At 57.1% G+C, this 14,627-nt stretch overlaps 8 protein-coding genes across 8 annotated transcripts; 4 read left to right on the top strand and 4 right to left on the bottom strand.

The window, feature by feature from the left end:
• Positions 1-918: 918 nt before the first annotated feature.
• On the bottom strand, positions 919-4,180 carry GNI_113910 (eukaryotic translation initiation factor 2A; the record flags this gene model as incomplete). The annotated part of the gene is made up of 3 exons (XM_011133302.1): positions 919-3,542; positions 3,712-3,847; positions 3,986-4,180. The coding sequence occupies 3 exons, from the start codon at positions 4,178-4,180 to the stop codon at positions 919-921; spliced, it is 2,955 nt and encodes a 984-aa protein (XP_011131604.1).
• Positions 4,181-4,291: 111 nt separating this feature from the next.
• Positions 4,292-5,282, top strand: GNI_113900 (putative apicomplexan specific coiled coil protein; the record flags this gene model as incomplete). Its single annotated transcript, XM_011133301.1, has 3 exons — positions 4,292-4,418; positions 4,565-4,755; positions 4,836-5,282. The coding sequence occupies 3 exons, from the start codon at positions 4,292-4,294 to the stop codon at positions 5,280-5,282; spliced, it is 765 nt and encodes a 254-aa protein (XP_011131603.1).
• Positions 5,283-5,410: 128 nt separating this feature from the next.
• GNI_113890 (tetratricopeptide repeat protein) lies at positions 5,411-6,611 on the bottom strand (the record flags this gene model as incomplete). Its single annotated transcript, XM_011133300.1, has 4 exons — positions 5,411-5,566; positions 5,663-5,794; positions 5,869-6,468; positions 6,591-6,611. The coding sequence occupies 4 exons, from the start codon at positions 6,609-6,611 to the stop codon at positions 5,411-5,413; spliced, it is 909 nt and encodes a 302-aa protein (XP_011131602.1).
• A 189-nt stretch (positions 6,612-6,800) lies between these two features.
• On the top strand, positions 6,801-7,390 carry GNI_113880 (Dcp1-like decapping family protein; the record flags this gene model as incomplete). Its single annotated transcript, XM_011133299.1, has 2 exons — positions 6,801-6,911; positions 6,953-7,390. 2 exons carry the CDS (start codon positions 6,801-6,803, stop codon positions 7,388-7,390), a joined length of 549 nt encoding a protein of 182 aa, XP_011131601.1.
• A 188-nt stretch (positions 7,391-7,578) lies between these two features.
• Positions 7,579-8,535, top strand: GNI_113870 (3'(2'),5'-bisphosphate nucleotidase; the record flags this gene model as incomplete). The annotated part of the gene is made up of 1 exon (XM_011133298.1): positions 7,579-8,535. The coding sequence occupies one exon, from the start codon at positions 7,579-7,581 to the stop codon at positions 8,533-8,535; it is 957 nt and encodes a 318-aa protein (XP_011131600.1).
• A 58-nt stretch (positions 8,536-8,593) lies between these two features.
• Positions 8,594-9,418, bottom strand: GNI_113860 (ribosomal L1p/L10e family protein; the record flags this gene model as incomplete). Its single annotated transcript, XM_011133297.1, has 1 exon — positions 8,594-9,418. One exon carries the CDS (start codon positions 9,416-9,418, stop codon positions 8,594-8,596), a length of 825 nt encoding a protein of 274 aa, XP_011131599.1.
• Positions 9,419-10,257: 839 nt separating this feature from the next.
• On the bottom strand, positions 10,258-12,240 carry GNI_113850 (RNA recognition motif protein; the record flags this gene model as incomplete). Its single annotated transcript, XM_011133296.1, has 1 exon — positions 10,258-12,240. The coding sequence occupies one exon, from the start codon at positions 12,238-12,240 to the stop codon at positions 10,258-10,260; it is 1,983 nt and encodes a 660-aa protein (XP_011131598.1).
• Positions 12,241-12,963: 723 nt separating this feature from the next.
• GNI_113840 (hypothetical protein) lies at positions 12,964-14,627 on the top strand (the record flags this gene model as incomplete). Its single annotated transcript, XM_011133295.1, has 1 exon — positions 12,964-14,627. A coding segment is annotated over one exon (1,664 nt), but the record flags the coding sequence as incomplete, so codon positions are not given.

Here is a 14,627-nt window from a genome sequence, read left to right as displayed (position 1 = left end):
CCAAGCGCTCGGCCTGGCTTCCACGGCCACCACCGGCTTGGCCGCCACGGCCGCTGCCACAACCGGCTTGGCCGCCACGGCCGCTGGCACCACCGGCTTGACCGCCACGGCCGCTGCCACAACCGGCTTGGCCGCCACGGCCGCTGCCACCACCGGCTTGGCCGTTGTCACCACTGGTTTGGGTGCCGACTCTCTCGGCCTGGACTCCACGAAGCGTCGCCACGGGCGTTTGGTGCCCACCGGAGGGGGTGTGGGACTGAAGTGCGCGGTCCGCGAACTGTCCGAAGACTCCGTCGGAGAGTAGTCTCGGCGCGGTCGTGCCGGTGGAGACAAAGCGGCGGACATCTTAGCCGCTGCCGTATACTGTCGCTTGTCGTCCAGCGGCTCCATAAGCTGCTGCCACAACCGCTCGCGTACCTTGGCTAATGTGGCCGCGTCTGGCTCAGGCGGGCCACCCTTCGCCTCTGCACGCACCGAACGCTTCTCCGTCATGTCCGCCACTCTGCCCATCGCGTCTCCTGTCTTGCTTTGACGTTGTCGCATCTTTGCAAACGATTCGCCTAAATGTGCGGACTCACCAACCGCCACCGACCATGTCGTTTTTACCGACCTTGCCGCTCCCTACCGACCTTGTCGGTGTGCCCCTGTGTCCCCAGTCAACGGACATCCACTAGAATTCATCCAGCGCATCCATTCAGTCCACGCACGCCTTCGTACTCACACATATTCGTGAAGTAGCTCTTCTGATCGGTACCCCTCCCCCACGAGTGTGCGCTCATCCCCAGTGCCCGGTCGTCCCTAGCGTCCCTGGCGTCCCTGGCGTCCCCGGCGTCCGAGCACAAGAAGGAAGGTGTTGCTAGACAGGCTGCTCACCTCAATACAATGATACATTCGGTCGTTCTTCCCACCGACAAAAAATCAGTCGCTGAAGGCCTTGGCCACGTTGGGGAAGTGGGCAGTGAGGGGTTGGAAGTCGTAGTCGCGTTCCTGTTTGACACGGAGCGTGTGCGGGAAGTAACCTCGATCCCACCAGACCTTCATCTGTTTGCGACTGAAGGGGCCCTGGATCTGGCCACCGGGATCGACGTACAGCCACTTCTCCTCTCGCGGCGGAGGCGGTGGCGGCCGCATACGGTAGACGTCCTGAGCCGACCGCCCTTCCCCGTAACCGCGCGTATCCAACCGTCCAACTGCGCGGCCCTGCGCTCCCTCGCCCCGAGGCCCCATATAATTCCGGTTCTCAATGTGCACAGTGGCACTAGCAGGCAACACCTGCTGCAACAAAGACAAGATCTTGTCTTCCACTTGACCCACCGGTCGCCCACTCCGCTCCGTCGCGTCTGGTAGCCGCGGATACGCTTCCGCCGCAGCCGCTGGTGACCGCCCCAATACCTCCAGACCCATCCCGCTCATGCCCGTCGCGTCTCGACCCACCATGTCGCGGCCCAACACCGCTCCATCTCGGCCCAAGACCGCTCCATCTCGGCCCAAGACCGCTCCATCTCGGCCCAAGACCGCTCCATCTCGACTCACGATCGGTCCGTCTCGACTCAAGACCCCATCTCGGCCCAAGACCGCTGCTCCGCGGCCCAAAATCGCAGCTCCTTCTCGGCCCAGAGCCGCTGCTCCATTACGGCCAACGACAGCTGCATCCAGACAGGGGACCGCTGCGTCCTGGCCTAGGTCGCTCGGTCCGGGCATGGACTCGGAACTGTCTGCTGCTGTTCGGGCGTTCGCTAGTCGTTTGGATTGTGCGGTTGCGTTCCGGGCATCTGGTTCGTTGCGTCGGTCGCTGAGTCGGTCAGTCTGCTTTCTGTTAGTTTCGTCGGCGAGATCTCGTTTCTTTTTTGCATTCTTGCGGGCAGCGGAAGGCTCGGAGGGCGTGGCCTCGGACTCAGTATTGGCGCCGGACGGGTTACTGGGTGGCTCCTGGCGGTTGCGCCAGGAGGACTTGAGTTGGTCGGGTGTTTTAGAGTTGCCCTTGCCTCGGGTGCGTTGAGACTTGAGGCGCGCCTGCACCTCTTCAGGGAGTTCCTCGAGACGGAGCAGGCCGCTCATGTACTTCTGGATGAGCGCAAGATCGGAACTACCGCTCTGATTCCGCGGCCGGAAGACTCCTGTCTGCGCGGCTTGAGCCGCACGCGTCGGCCTCGGCAACGCCGGGACCTGTCCGGGTGGGAACGCCGCCAACCACTGCACGTCATGCAACGCCTCTGCGCCGTGCTCCACCAACAACGCGCCGTCACGCCTCCACACACGCACAGCGTTGTCCACGCGCATCCGTGGCCACAAACTCGCCGTGAAGAAGTACCGACCGCACGGACTCCACTCGCAACGCACCGTACATGCCACACGCCACTCATGCACCAACTCAAACGGCGCGGCCAGGGCGTCCGAACGAGCAGTAGCAATAGCCTCGTCGGGCGAGACAGTTCCCACCTGAAAAGCAGTCCCGCTCATCGTGGCGGCTGTGAGTTGCGAGGCCGGCCGTGTGCGCCAGTAGAAGGCCAGGTCGCCGGCGAGATTGCCGAAGCCGCCGAGGGCGAGCATGTCGCCGCCAGGGGCCCAGCGGATGGTGTTCTTGTAGCCGCGCGTGATTTCTGTGGAAGCCCTTCCGTCAGCCGACTTCAAATAGCACTCACTAGGGCTCTTACCCTCGATCACAACGAACTCTTCGGCCGTCGGTGACCAGGCCGCGTCCTGGACCATCTTCTTGTTGACTTTGGTCACGAGGTCGGCCAGGACTACGGCGCCTGGCGGCTCCGTACCCGCTGAGGTGGTCTTGACGGGTGTAGACTCCGGCGACAAACCAGTTTTTTCCGGGGGACCAGCCTTGTCATCCAAGGTACCTGCCTTATCTAAGGTACCTGCCTTATCTAAGATACCGGCCTTATCTAAGGTACCGGCCTTATCTAAGGTACCGGCCTTATCTAAGGTACCGGCCTTATCTAAGGTACCGGCCTTCTCGGGCACGTTTTGGAGGGTTGCCCGTCGACATGAGTCGGTTCCTGCTGTGGCGGTGGTGTTCTGCCAGTCACCGGTGCAAATGCCGTGGATCAGATTTTGACAACAGGTTAGCCACAAGTCTCCGATGCTTCCGTAGTTTTCGCCCAGCGAGTCGATCTGGGCTGAAGTGAGCAACAAAACGTGTCGACCTGACGGCGAAAAGGTGCATTCCAATCCGTCTACGTTGGGAACCTCGCAGCGAACTATTTTGCAATCTGTCTCGGCATTTCTTTTGAATACCATATTGAGCACGCCAGGCACCTTAGCGTCTGCCGGACGAAACACAAACGTCAACAGGTCCTGACCGCACACGTGCTCCGGCGCAAACTGCACCGTCGCCTCCTGCGACTGAATTGCACACGAAAAGAACTCCTTGCTACTCATACCCTCGTAAAAGAACACATGACCGTTCAACAACACACTACGGTACTTCTCGTCGTCGCGCCAAACGAAATGGTTGCTCTCCAAGTTCGGATGCCTGCCGCAGTACACCAGATCGCGCGTGTTAACATTCCAAACGTAGAGGTTAGGGCCATCTATCAAGACCAAATACCGGAGTGGTGAATATAGTGGGTCCGTGAACCATAGAGCAAAGGGCTCAAGCGGACGGGTGCGGAGTGCCCGGGAGGGGGGAGGGGCCGGGAGGGGAGAGGGGGCAGCATGGGATGCTCAAAAACGAAGGGGGCTCAAAGGCGCAAGAATTACCGTTGTTTGGGGGTAGCTCGTAGCACACAACCAGAAAGGTGCCTTTGGGAGATATACCAATCCATTTGATGGTCCAATTACGAACGTCTTTATCTTCGAGCTCAATCTCGCTTATAGAACCGGATTCAGGAAAAATCTAACGCGACATAGAACACGGTAAGACAGACCAGGGCAGGACGGACAAGACTGGCAGTGACCAACGGCGTGACTAGCTCAAGTGGGGAACAAAGATAATGGGCTGGGAGAAACATCTGAGAGTAAACGTAGTTCTTACTTTATAGACTCGCACCCTTTCGTTTTGGTTAACTGCAAATATAGTTGAGTCACTGTTCCAAATCGCGTGGGAGGAAACGTTGCCAATGATTTGCGCGCCATCCAACTCTGCCGCTCCGTCCGCTGGGTTGACTCGGCATATCTTTACGACATCATCCGCCCGAAGGGCGATTGCCGCACAGCCGTCCCACGACATGGGCCAACCCTCAAAACTTTTTATATGAAGACCTCACCCTTACGAAGACGCCACCCCCTCATCAAGGCGCCTCGTTAAGGTGTCCAGAGACGGAGCACACGCGTGTGCTCCATGGCGCAAACCCCGTCTAACCCATCCCCGTACTCGGCAGAGTTACAGACGTTCCTAGTTTCGAAGTACGATCCTTTGTTGGGAGTGGTCAAAACTCTGAATGAGAGGCTCCACGCTACGAACAGAGGTAGGACCGCAGGACGATTGTTTGGGCTCCCGGACCATTATCTGAACTGCCAACAACCGACCACCATGTCTGAAAGCTGCGCTTTTTATGCTGGCTCGACCATGCCTGCCCCCTTGCTTTCTCAAACCGCCCAAGTGTATGTTCAGATGTTTTCAAAGTGCAGCAGCGTATGGACGCCATGGAAAAAAACCTGCATGAGATTCGCGAGCTGTTACTAAAGAGCAATAAGCAGCTGCCTCCCCTCGACCAGCTTTCGGCGGACCTGAAGAAGAGTGACATAGCAGACATCATTCGGCCATCGACGCAGATGGTGGCATCTTGGCTATTTTCTTGTCAGGTAAGTCTTTGCTGTGCAGTAGCCGTGAATATGTTATCCCCCAATGTCATGTAGCTTGTTGTCAATACGTTGCGTTTCAGTTGAATACACCTGCGTCGGCAATTCAGTTGATGCTGGACTTCCTCCCTGACCAAACCGCGGAGTTGGACGTGCGCGACTGGAAGCGAGAATCGGACATGTGGATCGACTTCCTCGAGAATGTGCCTGACAACGTGCCCTTTTCCAAACCCCCTTCCCTCAGTCTTGCGGACCTTCGCGCATCCGCTCGTAGCGCCTTGAACGAGATGGTTAAACGTGAGGTCCTCGTTATTATCCGTAGCGTTCCCGGAAAGGACGCGGCCGCCAAACAGTCCGCCTCCCTCGTTCTCGTCGGCATCATCTGCGGCGCCATTGGAGAAGCCTGGAGACGCGCAGAACAGGATGGAGATTTCTCCACTGGCCGCGTTGTCGTCGTCCTTGACGGAGACGGCCTCGCCTCTAAACTCCACACCGGCGACCAAAAACTCGTCATCGAACCCCTCCATTGACTCCTCCATTAACTCCTTCACTGTCTCCTTCACACACTGGCCTTTCTTCATTGCGCCTTCACCTTCATAACTGACCATCTTCCCAACGCACCACCTTCATAACTGACTACCTTCCGAAGATTGCTTTCCTAACTAACCACCTTACGTCTAAGCATCCAGCCATGCAGGTCCTGAAAGAGCCACAGGAACAGCGCCTTCAGCCACAAATACGCCGTCTCCAGGTGCAGACGGATAACCTTGTACGGAGAATTCTCAATCCTGGACTCCTCCAGAATCTTTTGCATCTACGAAACTTGACAATAAGCAGGTAGACTGTGAACAACAAGTCGAAGGAAGATGACCACCCCTACCGCTGCCGGTCGGTTAAGAGTGCGCCCTACCATTTTCTTTTGCATCAACCTGGTCCTCTGTATCGCCTCATTCACCTCCTTAGTCAACTGAATGACGGCGGGATCCGCACTCCGGAACGTGGCCAAAGCTTTGTACGCTTCCGTCAATTTGGCCATCTCGAACTGACGAAAAAACGGGTGGTTATCGAGGGTTGGTGGCGCAAGGTTAGATGGTGAGAGGTAGGGTCGAGGTTTACTAGAGACTTCGCTTTCCGATAAAGCGCTTTTTCGTTTCGGGGGTCCAGTTCGAGCACGCGATCGCAAAAGGTGACAGCGTCTCCCCATCTGCGCAATTTGATGTTGCATAGGGCGATGTTGCTGCACGTTTTGAGAGCCATTTCCTCGAACTCCGCGATGCCCTTGTACGGCTCGCCTTCTTTGTGCTTGTCGAGCACGTACTGGATCGATCGGAGTCGACTTGTCCACGCCTTCAGTGCGTCCGCGTACTTCTCAGATTCAAACAAGGCACGTCCGTCGCGCATTTCCTCGTCCGCAGCTATCATCCCAACGTCAGGCGCGGTCTCCAAGGGCGTGTCCCGAAGAAGTGCCGCGTCTCGGGGTTCCCCTGCTTCTCGAGATTCGGCTCCTTCTCGAGATTCGCCGGTCGGCTCAAAATTGGTTGCGATCTCACCCTCAGGTTCTTCTGTCTTCTGACCGCAGCTGTCAAGCGGTTTGTTGGACTTTGCCCTCTCGCTAGCTTCACCCCCTTCACCAGCTTCGAGTTCTGCGTCAGCTTCCTCTTTGGCGGCCTCCGCCGTTTTATCCACTGCCGTTCCAACTATTATCGAGGTAGCCGGCTTCGCATTCAGGTAATGTGGCGATTCCTTCAAGACACGTATTCGGCGATCACACCACGGAGGGATAGTTATGTCGGAACCACAGCTGGTCCCGGCTGAGTTGGTGATGTGCAGTGCCTTACCGCGATTGCATCGGCAGTCATCACTTTATTTTTTGGGAGAAAAGATGAGCAAAGGTATAAGGGGTAGGCGCATCACATATTTTGTTGAGCGGGCTATGCTTCACAGTTGGCTACATGCAGCGGGCTCGGCTACGTGCGGTCGAGCTTGGCTGCATGGAGCCAGTCCCGTCACCGAACAAACAGTCACCCGGCTGGTGGTAGCAAAACACTATGTTTGTTGCAGGTTCATTGATGGAAGATAGATTGATGAAGTCGTTGATGGAAGATAGGTTGCTGAAGTCGTCAACGGGGGACATGAGCGCCTCCGGCGTGTTAGATAGAGTAAGCGGCACGGCGAAAGGGTAGCGATTTTTGCGTTGTAGCGTGAGCATGTCACTCTATATAATTTTGACGAGAGATCGTCCAAGTGGGTGGGCGAGGGACTCGAGTGTAGTTGCTTCATATTGGATAGTCGCCCACCTTGCTTGGTGTTCCTGAGTCAGCGACCGAAGCCGAGTTACATGACCTTGTGTATTTCTTGTGGTTGGACGTTGTCCAAAGAAGGCGTCTACGTCTATTTGCGGATCACAGACCGAGGAGGGCCAACGCAGTCTAAGGCTGTGAAATTTGATAGCCCCGAAGGGGCGGACTCCTGGTACCCCATCCTGGAATCGATCATTGAATGCAGAAGAGGCCCAAGCGCCGCCACTCAGAAGAACCGTAATTGGTCCACAACCGGCCACACGCCGCCAAGATACGAAGTCAACACCGTCAGCGACAAGATGGTTGGAGACCTGCTCAGACACACCATGCGACTTTAATGTCGTGGCCTCACTAGCCCCTAGCTCACTCGTCCCTCACTCACTCGTCGCAACGATCTGCCACCGGTCGCTGCGGTACAATCACTTGTCGCTACGATGTTACCATTAGTCGTCCTCTAGTGGCTTCCGCTAAATCCCGAACCGTTTGACACGCCTGTCTTATGCGAAGACGGTTCTTTTTTTATACAATGACTCTGACCACGCCTGCTCCTGTGTGCTTATCCTTCGTCCAAAACGATGCCTCGTACTATCGACTTATTGCGATTGCTCACCAGGCCAGTCAAGCAATCCTCGCTATTTACGACTGTGGCGATTACGGAGTGCAGTTGAAAGACGATGCCTCGCCGCTGACGGACGCCGACAAAGCGGCTCACGAACTCATTGTCGCTGGCCTCCAAAAAAACTGGCCCAGCATCCCTATCGTGAGCGAAGAAGACCAAGATCGGACCGCCTACGAATCACTGAAGCGTGAGGAGTGCCACTGGCTCGTAGACCCCCTGGACGGAACGAAAGAATTCATCCAAAAAAATGGGCAGTTCACTGTCAACATTGGTCTTTGCCAAAATGGACAACCGATTGCTGGAGTTGTCATCGTACCCGTAACAGGTCACTGCTATTTCGGAGGAACCGTATACGGTGCCTATAGACTCAATTTGAACGAGGCAATGAAACGCAACGCGGTAATCAACATGGAAGCGACTTCCGCGAAATTGGCGACTGAACACATCGAGGTCGAACATATTGTGGCCAACTTTGCCGAAAGGGTCCATGTAGCAAGTGCTAAGTGGTCTGACCGTGGCTTAACCGTCATGGCTAGCCGTTCTCACGGTAGCGTGCTGACAAATGCAATACTTGCTACGTTTCACGAACCGAATCTGGTGAAATCAGGGTCCAGTTTGAAGATTCTACAAGTCGCTGCGGGTCAGGTCCACGTGTATCCCAGGCTCGTCCCCTGCTGCGAGTGGGATACCTGCGCTGCTCATGCAGTCCTGCTTGCGGCTGGTGGTCACATGTACCAACTGAACAGCAACCAAAAAATGCTGCGGAAAGAGCTTGAGTACGGCAAGCCAGACCTGCTCAATCCTTTCTTCATTTGCATGGGAGAGATAAGCGATATACCGGAGCACCTGCTTGAAAATCACTAAGTCCGCACGCACGTGTGTGCTCACGTAGGCGCGCAAAGGTGTGGACATGGACGAAGGTTCAGGTGCAGTCATACACGACATTCCTTTCGCCGCTTGCTGTCTCGACGATGACAAACTGAATCGTGATATCGGGAGATGCTTCCAGTTGTTTGACGAGCGCTCGCGCATTGTCCTGGATTTGACTCGACGTCATGCAGACGTTGCCAATAGTGGCATGAGTTACCGAGTTGCTTGACCCACGCCCCCCGATTCGGACACACGTCTGCTTTCGAAAGGCCTGGAGGAATGGGTCGAGATCGGCTGGCCTTGTGTCATGCTGATGGGTGAACTGGAGCATTCGGGAGCAGTACTTGGAGACAAAAGCGACCAGCTCAGGAACCCGGGGGTCAAAGACAACGATTTTAGCGCCCTTTACCTTTTCCTTGGCTCCTTTCAACTTGGTCTTATCGAACACACTGAAATGCCCGTCGGTCGTGGTTGTGGTTGTGGTTGCGGCAAGACAATCCTCGGGACCCAGGCGACGGTGCTTGAATACATTCAGCCAATTCATGCGAGGTTCTTTGACCAACAGCAATATTTCGGCATCATCACCAGACACACCATGGGGCAGTGGAATTATCCGCACTTCCCCCAATGCCTCCCCCACATCTACTCCTTTGAGGGCTGCCCCCTTAGTCTCTGCTTGGCCACTGCGTCTCCAGCCAATTTCTGCCTTTACTTTATCGGTCGGAGCCTTGTGCATACTCGTCGGCAAGGCCGCCATCGCACGCTTTCTGTCGAGCGAAGCCTTATTCATTATCCCTGCTGTCCGACTGGGCTCTGGGCCGGGTACGTCGCGGGTTTTCCTGATAGCTATCTTCTTCGTCTTGCTCGCTCCTGGCATTCCGGCACCATAAAAAGTCGGGGATGAAGGGGCCGAGGAGCACGGGTTAATGTGGCTGTGAAGAAACACAGGAGATTTCAAAGAAGCACAGGAGCATTGCGCTCAGGCCATATCATTAGGCCAACCGGCCTGCGGTTACCAGCACGCGGGCGGACGGGGCAATTCTGTGCCCATGAAATCTGGATCTCGGGAAGGATACCGGCTGTTACGGCATAGTCTGAGTACGGACCATGATTACACCCAGTTCAAGCAGCGGGGACCCAACGGGGACTGCTATCGCGTGGGTACCGACTTGGTTCTTTAACAACAGGTATCATCCAGAATGTCCTGGGGTAGCGGATCGCTGACCAGAAGTACGGAAAACATGTTTCCGGCACTATAACCAAGACTGACGGTAAGAATGACGTACAAATTCCCAGTCATCATGGCCAGCATCTGGATGAAAAGAAGAGCGTACAGAGACCCGACGCAGAACAGCGAGAGGACCCGCAAGCAAACAAACAATCCGCAAGGACCATACAGATAGGTGAGTGGTTACCATGAATGCTTCCAACAAGTAACTGACGGTGTTGACCAGAGCGCACGACAAGACATTGTCATTGCGCTGCTGCCATTTTCTGGTGAATGATCTTCGGAACGTCCGCAGAACTGCAGTGAGTAAACTCAGGATCAACACCACCAAACAGAAATAGACTATGGACGATCCCACAATCCGATACTCCTTCTCGCGCCAGGCGATTGCAAACCTGCCAGAACTGTCCATTACCAGCTCCTCTCCTTACTCCCCAAACGTGATATTTATCGGCATCAGCATCATCAGGAACGGCTTTTGAAAAAAACTACAAACCTAGCATCCGTCGGAACTCGTCATTCGACCCACAGATACGCGACTCACCACCCGACTCTGGGAATTCGGTCGGCCTTCTCCGTCGCAAGCCAGGCCCAAGACCAACCACCTTCTCTCCAGCCGCCGTCGCTTCATCTGCCTTGGCTCCATTCGCCTTGCCTGCATCCGCCTGGCCGCCAACATGTCTCTCTTCTCGCGACTCGCCCTGTCTCTGCTTCGTGATGGCACTCTTGCTCTGCTTCACCTTTAGGAACTTCGGGCCGCATTTCCGTCCCGAGAGGGTGGTGCTGGCGGTCGTTGCATTTATCGCGTCTCGGTACTCCACGAGGGCCCAGCCCACACTCACTCCGTCCTTATGCGGCATGAGAAGCTCCTGGATCGGGCCGCACTCCTCGCAGAGCGTCCTGAACTTCGGTTCCTTCATTCCCACCGGGATATTAGATACGTACAGTGTCCGCTTGATGCGCTGGTCGACAGTGAGTCTCTCTCTCTTGTTCTTTGCGTAGCTGCTGGCCGTTCGCTTCTTGGGCACACTCGGCACTAGCACGACTACGCGGTCGCCTACGCAGAAACACCGCTCCTGCTGCCACCGCAAAATCTCTAACACGGAGGCCCGGTCACGAAACTCAACATACGCGTGCCGAGGAGCCGCCTCCTCATCTGGCAGACTCGCCTCTGCGAGCTCCGGCCGCGGCTCTATAATACGCACACCGACCACCTTCCAGGACTGAGGTCCCTTCTCGCAGTATTTATCAGGACCTTCATCCAGTCTGTCCACGGGACTGCCATCTGACTGGCGCTGATCCACGAAAACATCAGGGTCCGGTGGCTCCGTAGCAGGTGGCGCCGCAGCAGATGCCTCCGCAGCAAGTGGGTCACTGATATGGACGGCGGGCTGGTCCTGGTCGACGGATTGTTCAGCCTCGTTTCTAGATCTCTTCCGGGGGTCAGGGTTCGGTCGCGACAAGCGCTTCCGACCAGCGTTATCTTTTTTGTATTGTGCATATTCATTTTCAATGAGTGCCTGGATAGCTTCCTCTGTGATCTCCGGGTCCAGGTTAGGAATGTAGAGTACAGTGGGTTCGTATACCGGCTTCGTGGGTTGCGAAAGTTGGACCTGAAGTTTGCGGCCGTTGATCTTGACTTCGGCCAGCATCTTCACCGCCGTGCGAGCGTCCTGCGCGTTATTGAATTCTATATAAGCAAAACCCTTGCCCGACACAGTCTGCGAACCGGGTTGCCCAGCAGCCTGTAAGTCCACCATGGCGCCGTTAGCCGTGGTCTTGTTAGATTCTGCAGTCTTGCCACCAGCAGGTTTCGTAATGGTTGGAATCCTTATGTCCTTAATACGTGGCAATCCCGACTTTTGAGTCAGGTCCTGCAAAAGACTTTGAGGAGAGGTCACCGACTCATCCAAGTTGCTGATGTAAACAGTACTCAATTCCACAGGCAATCCGAAGAGCTCGGGAGGCGGCAAGTCCTGACCCGCCGGAACCATTGTCGCTGAATCCTGTGTTGGTGCGGCCCCTTGCTGCTGGTAATGATGGCGACCCTTCTGCACCTGTGCCATACTCTCCTCCACCTGTTCGTCTAACATTCGCTTCTTCCGTCGCTCTCTAAGCCACTCTGGCTCAAAGACGCCGGGAACGGCATCCGTCTCCATCCCAGGCATTACGTCATCCGGTATGGACTTTTGTTCTCGAATTTCCCCGTCGTGAATTATTGACGTCCGGACGGGAGATGTCCGGTCACCATGGTCATAAGACCTCTGGCCATGAGAGGTCTGAGACGCCATCACCAGGTCCGACATCTGGTCCTGAGATGCCATGACCTGATCCTCATGACGACCGTAGTTCCCCGCAGGGGGGCTGCCATCGCATTTGGTGGCGCTTCTGTTTTCTGTACCGATAATGGTGATCGACGTCTGGGGGTTCATCTTCCCTGACGCTGCTGGTAGGATCACGCCAGGGAACATGGGAAGCGATTTGCTTCGCTTTTCCACTTGCGGAAAGACAGCAGGGGTAACAAACGACTTCTTGGTCACTCCGGGCGTACTGCCCAGAGATCCATGGCCCAACGGAGTGTTGGACAGCTGAGGCGTCGTGTTCGACGTGTCAGAATCCATCGATATCCGCCTGGCGCGCATCAGAAAAGGACTCTTTATGGCATACGGAAAGTCGCTGTCACCAGCCTCACTGCTGCTAGCTATACTGGACGGTCCACCCGTGTCCAAGAATAGTGGGGGTACATCCGGACAAAAGTCCGGTGCTAGTGCCTCATGGCCGTCTCTAGTTGCTGATGTCCTAGCTATCAGATCTCTCTCCCTGTCTGGTTTCAGGTCCTTCAAGCTCAGATTGGAATCCTTGCGAACAGATCGCAAGAGAGGCGAAGAAAACGATTTTCCGTCCATTATTATTTGGCGTCCGTGACGAACGATTGACCTCCTGCACCGTGGCTGTGCACCCTGTTGAACTTGGCACCAGCTAATTGCCTCACCTGTTGTCGTGCCCCGGTCCAGCAACTGCTATCGTGCCCCCGGCTAGCCAGTGGCTCAAATTTGAATCTCCATTTGCGCGCGCGCGTGTGCACACACACGTGTGCAGGGTTGTCGCACAAATCTGCATGGCGCAGAATTCGCAGCGAGTACGGGGAGTGGCGCAGTTTGGGGTATGGGAGAGAAGGGCAATATTGTTAAAAGATGGGTGAGATGAAAATGTCGGGTGAAGCCAGTATCCGGCATCGCGTGTGGTGGATAATCTACATGAGGGCATCCAGAATAGGGTCCCATCCCTACCTGTGGGCTTTGCAGTGCGGGCAGCTTCTGCTGGTCAAGGCTTGGCACGACCGGTTGGCGTTGTTGCAGCGAGAGGCCGCAGCCCAGAAGGTGTTGGACAGTCAAGTAGTGGACGGCCGGCGGCGACGGAGATCTATTGGACACATCACTCGGAGACAGTCCCCGCGGAGCGCCTCGCCGCTGGTGAGTTCGTCGGCGGAGTTCGGGAAGGGAGCAACGGCGGAGCAGCGGCCTCGGTCAGGCGGCGGTTCTCGACGGCCGTCGTCTCCGTCACTGTTCTCCTCTCCGCCGCCGTCCCTGTTGGCGACGCCCGTCTTGACGACCCCGCTCATGGCGACGCCGCTCCTGGTGTCCCCGTTATTGGCCTCTCCGTTCTCGACGGCGACGCCGCTGCCCGTGGGCGGTCTGCGCAATGGTCGGGACTCCCGAGGGACGACGGTGGAGGTGGCGGAGCCTTCAGCCCGCGCCGACTCTTCTGCGCGAAGGACCACTCTGAACCGCTCTGCCCCGGGCGCAAATCCCCGCTCGCCCACTCTACGCTCATCCGACCCGCGCGCCCTCCGCCGAAGAACCTCCTCAAGCAACCCTTTCGACGCGCGCACCTCTGCGCACGCGCGTGCTTCTCTGCGCTCGCCCTCCCCCCGGTCGCCCGCCGCCGTAGCGCTACTGGACCGGACGACCTTAGACCGGATCACCTTAGACCGGAGCGCCTTGGACCGAACTACTTGCGGGCTTACGCCGGGTGTGACCCGCAGCTCACTGAACCAGACGGCGACTAAGTCTACAGACAAGAAGGCTATCCGTCGCAGTTCGGCTGCGGCCTCCGTGTTGCGCCCGACAAGCTATGGCTCGCGATCGACCGCGGATTTGGCGCCCCCTCTAGGTTCCCCCTCGCCCCCTCGCTCGCTGGGCTCCTCGGGCCCCGGCTCCCCCCAAGGCTCCTCTGGTCTAGGTCTCGGTTCCCCCCCCCTAGGCCGCTCTCTGGGACCCCCTCTGGGGCGGCCGTGCGCCTCGACTCCTCCGCGCAGCTCCATGGCGTCCCCCTATCCACACGGTGCGGCGACGGCGACGCCTCGCCCGCGAAGCCAAAACGCGACGCAGCTTCGCCCGGCCACGGACCAAGGCAGCAGCGACCGGCTGAAGGCTGCTCGCCCCTATAACAACCTGGGCTCGGCCACCGTCGGTCGGGGTTCGGCCACGGGCGGTCGGAGCTCGGCAGGTCAGAGTTCGCAGCGGGTGTCCTCTCAGCGCATATCCTCGCAGCGCGTATCCTCGCAACGCGTATCCTCGCAACGCGTATCCTCGCAACGCGTATCCTCGCAACGCGTATCCTCGCGACGTGGATCAGTCACCCGATCAGCGAACTACCTGTCAATACACTGGGCGGCGCGACTACCAAGCCAGGACGAACTCTGGGCCACGACTGACTACCTTGGCTGGGGCGTGCTACACTATGCAGCGCTAAGCGGCTCGGCCGAGCTCCTGCAGGCGGTGGCCGCGCGTCCCCGACGACTTCGACCTCCGCCGTCGCGCCACCCCCCGCCCCTCGGCTCCTCCAGTCACCCGCT

This window comes from Gregarina niphandrodes (assembly GCF_000223845.1).
Source record: "Gregarina niphandrodes unplaced genomic scaffold scaffold00026, whole genome shotgun sequence".
Lineage (NCBI taxonomy): Eukaryota > Apicomplexa > Conoidasida > Eugregarinorida > Gregarinidae > Gregarina > Gregarina niphandrodes.
This window is presented reverse-complemented; position numbering and strand designations above follow the sequence as displayed.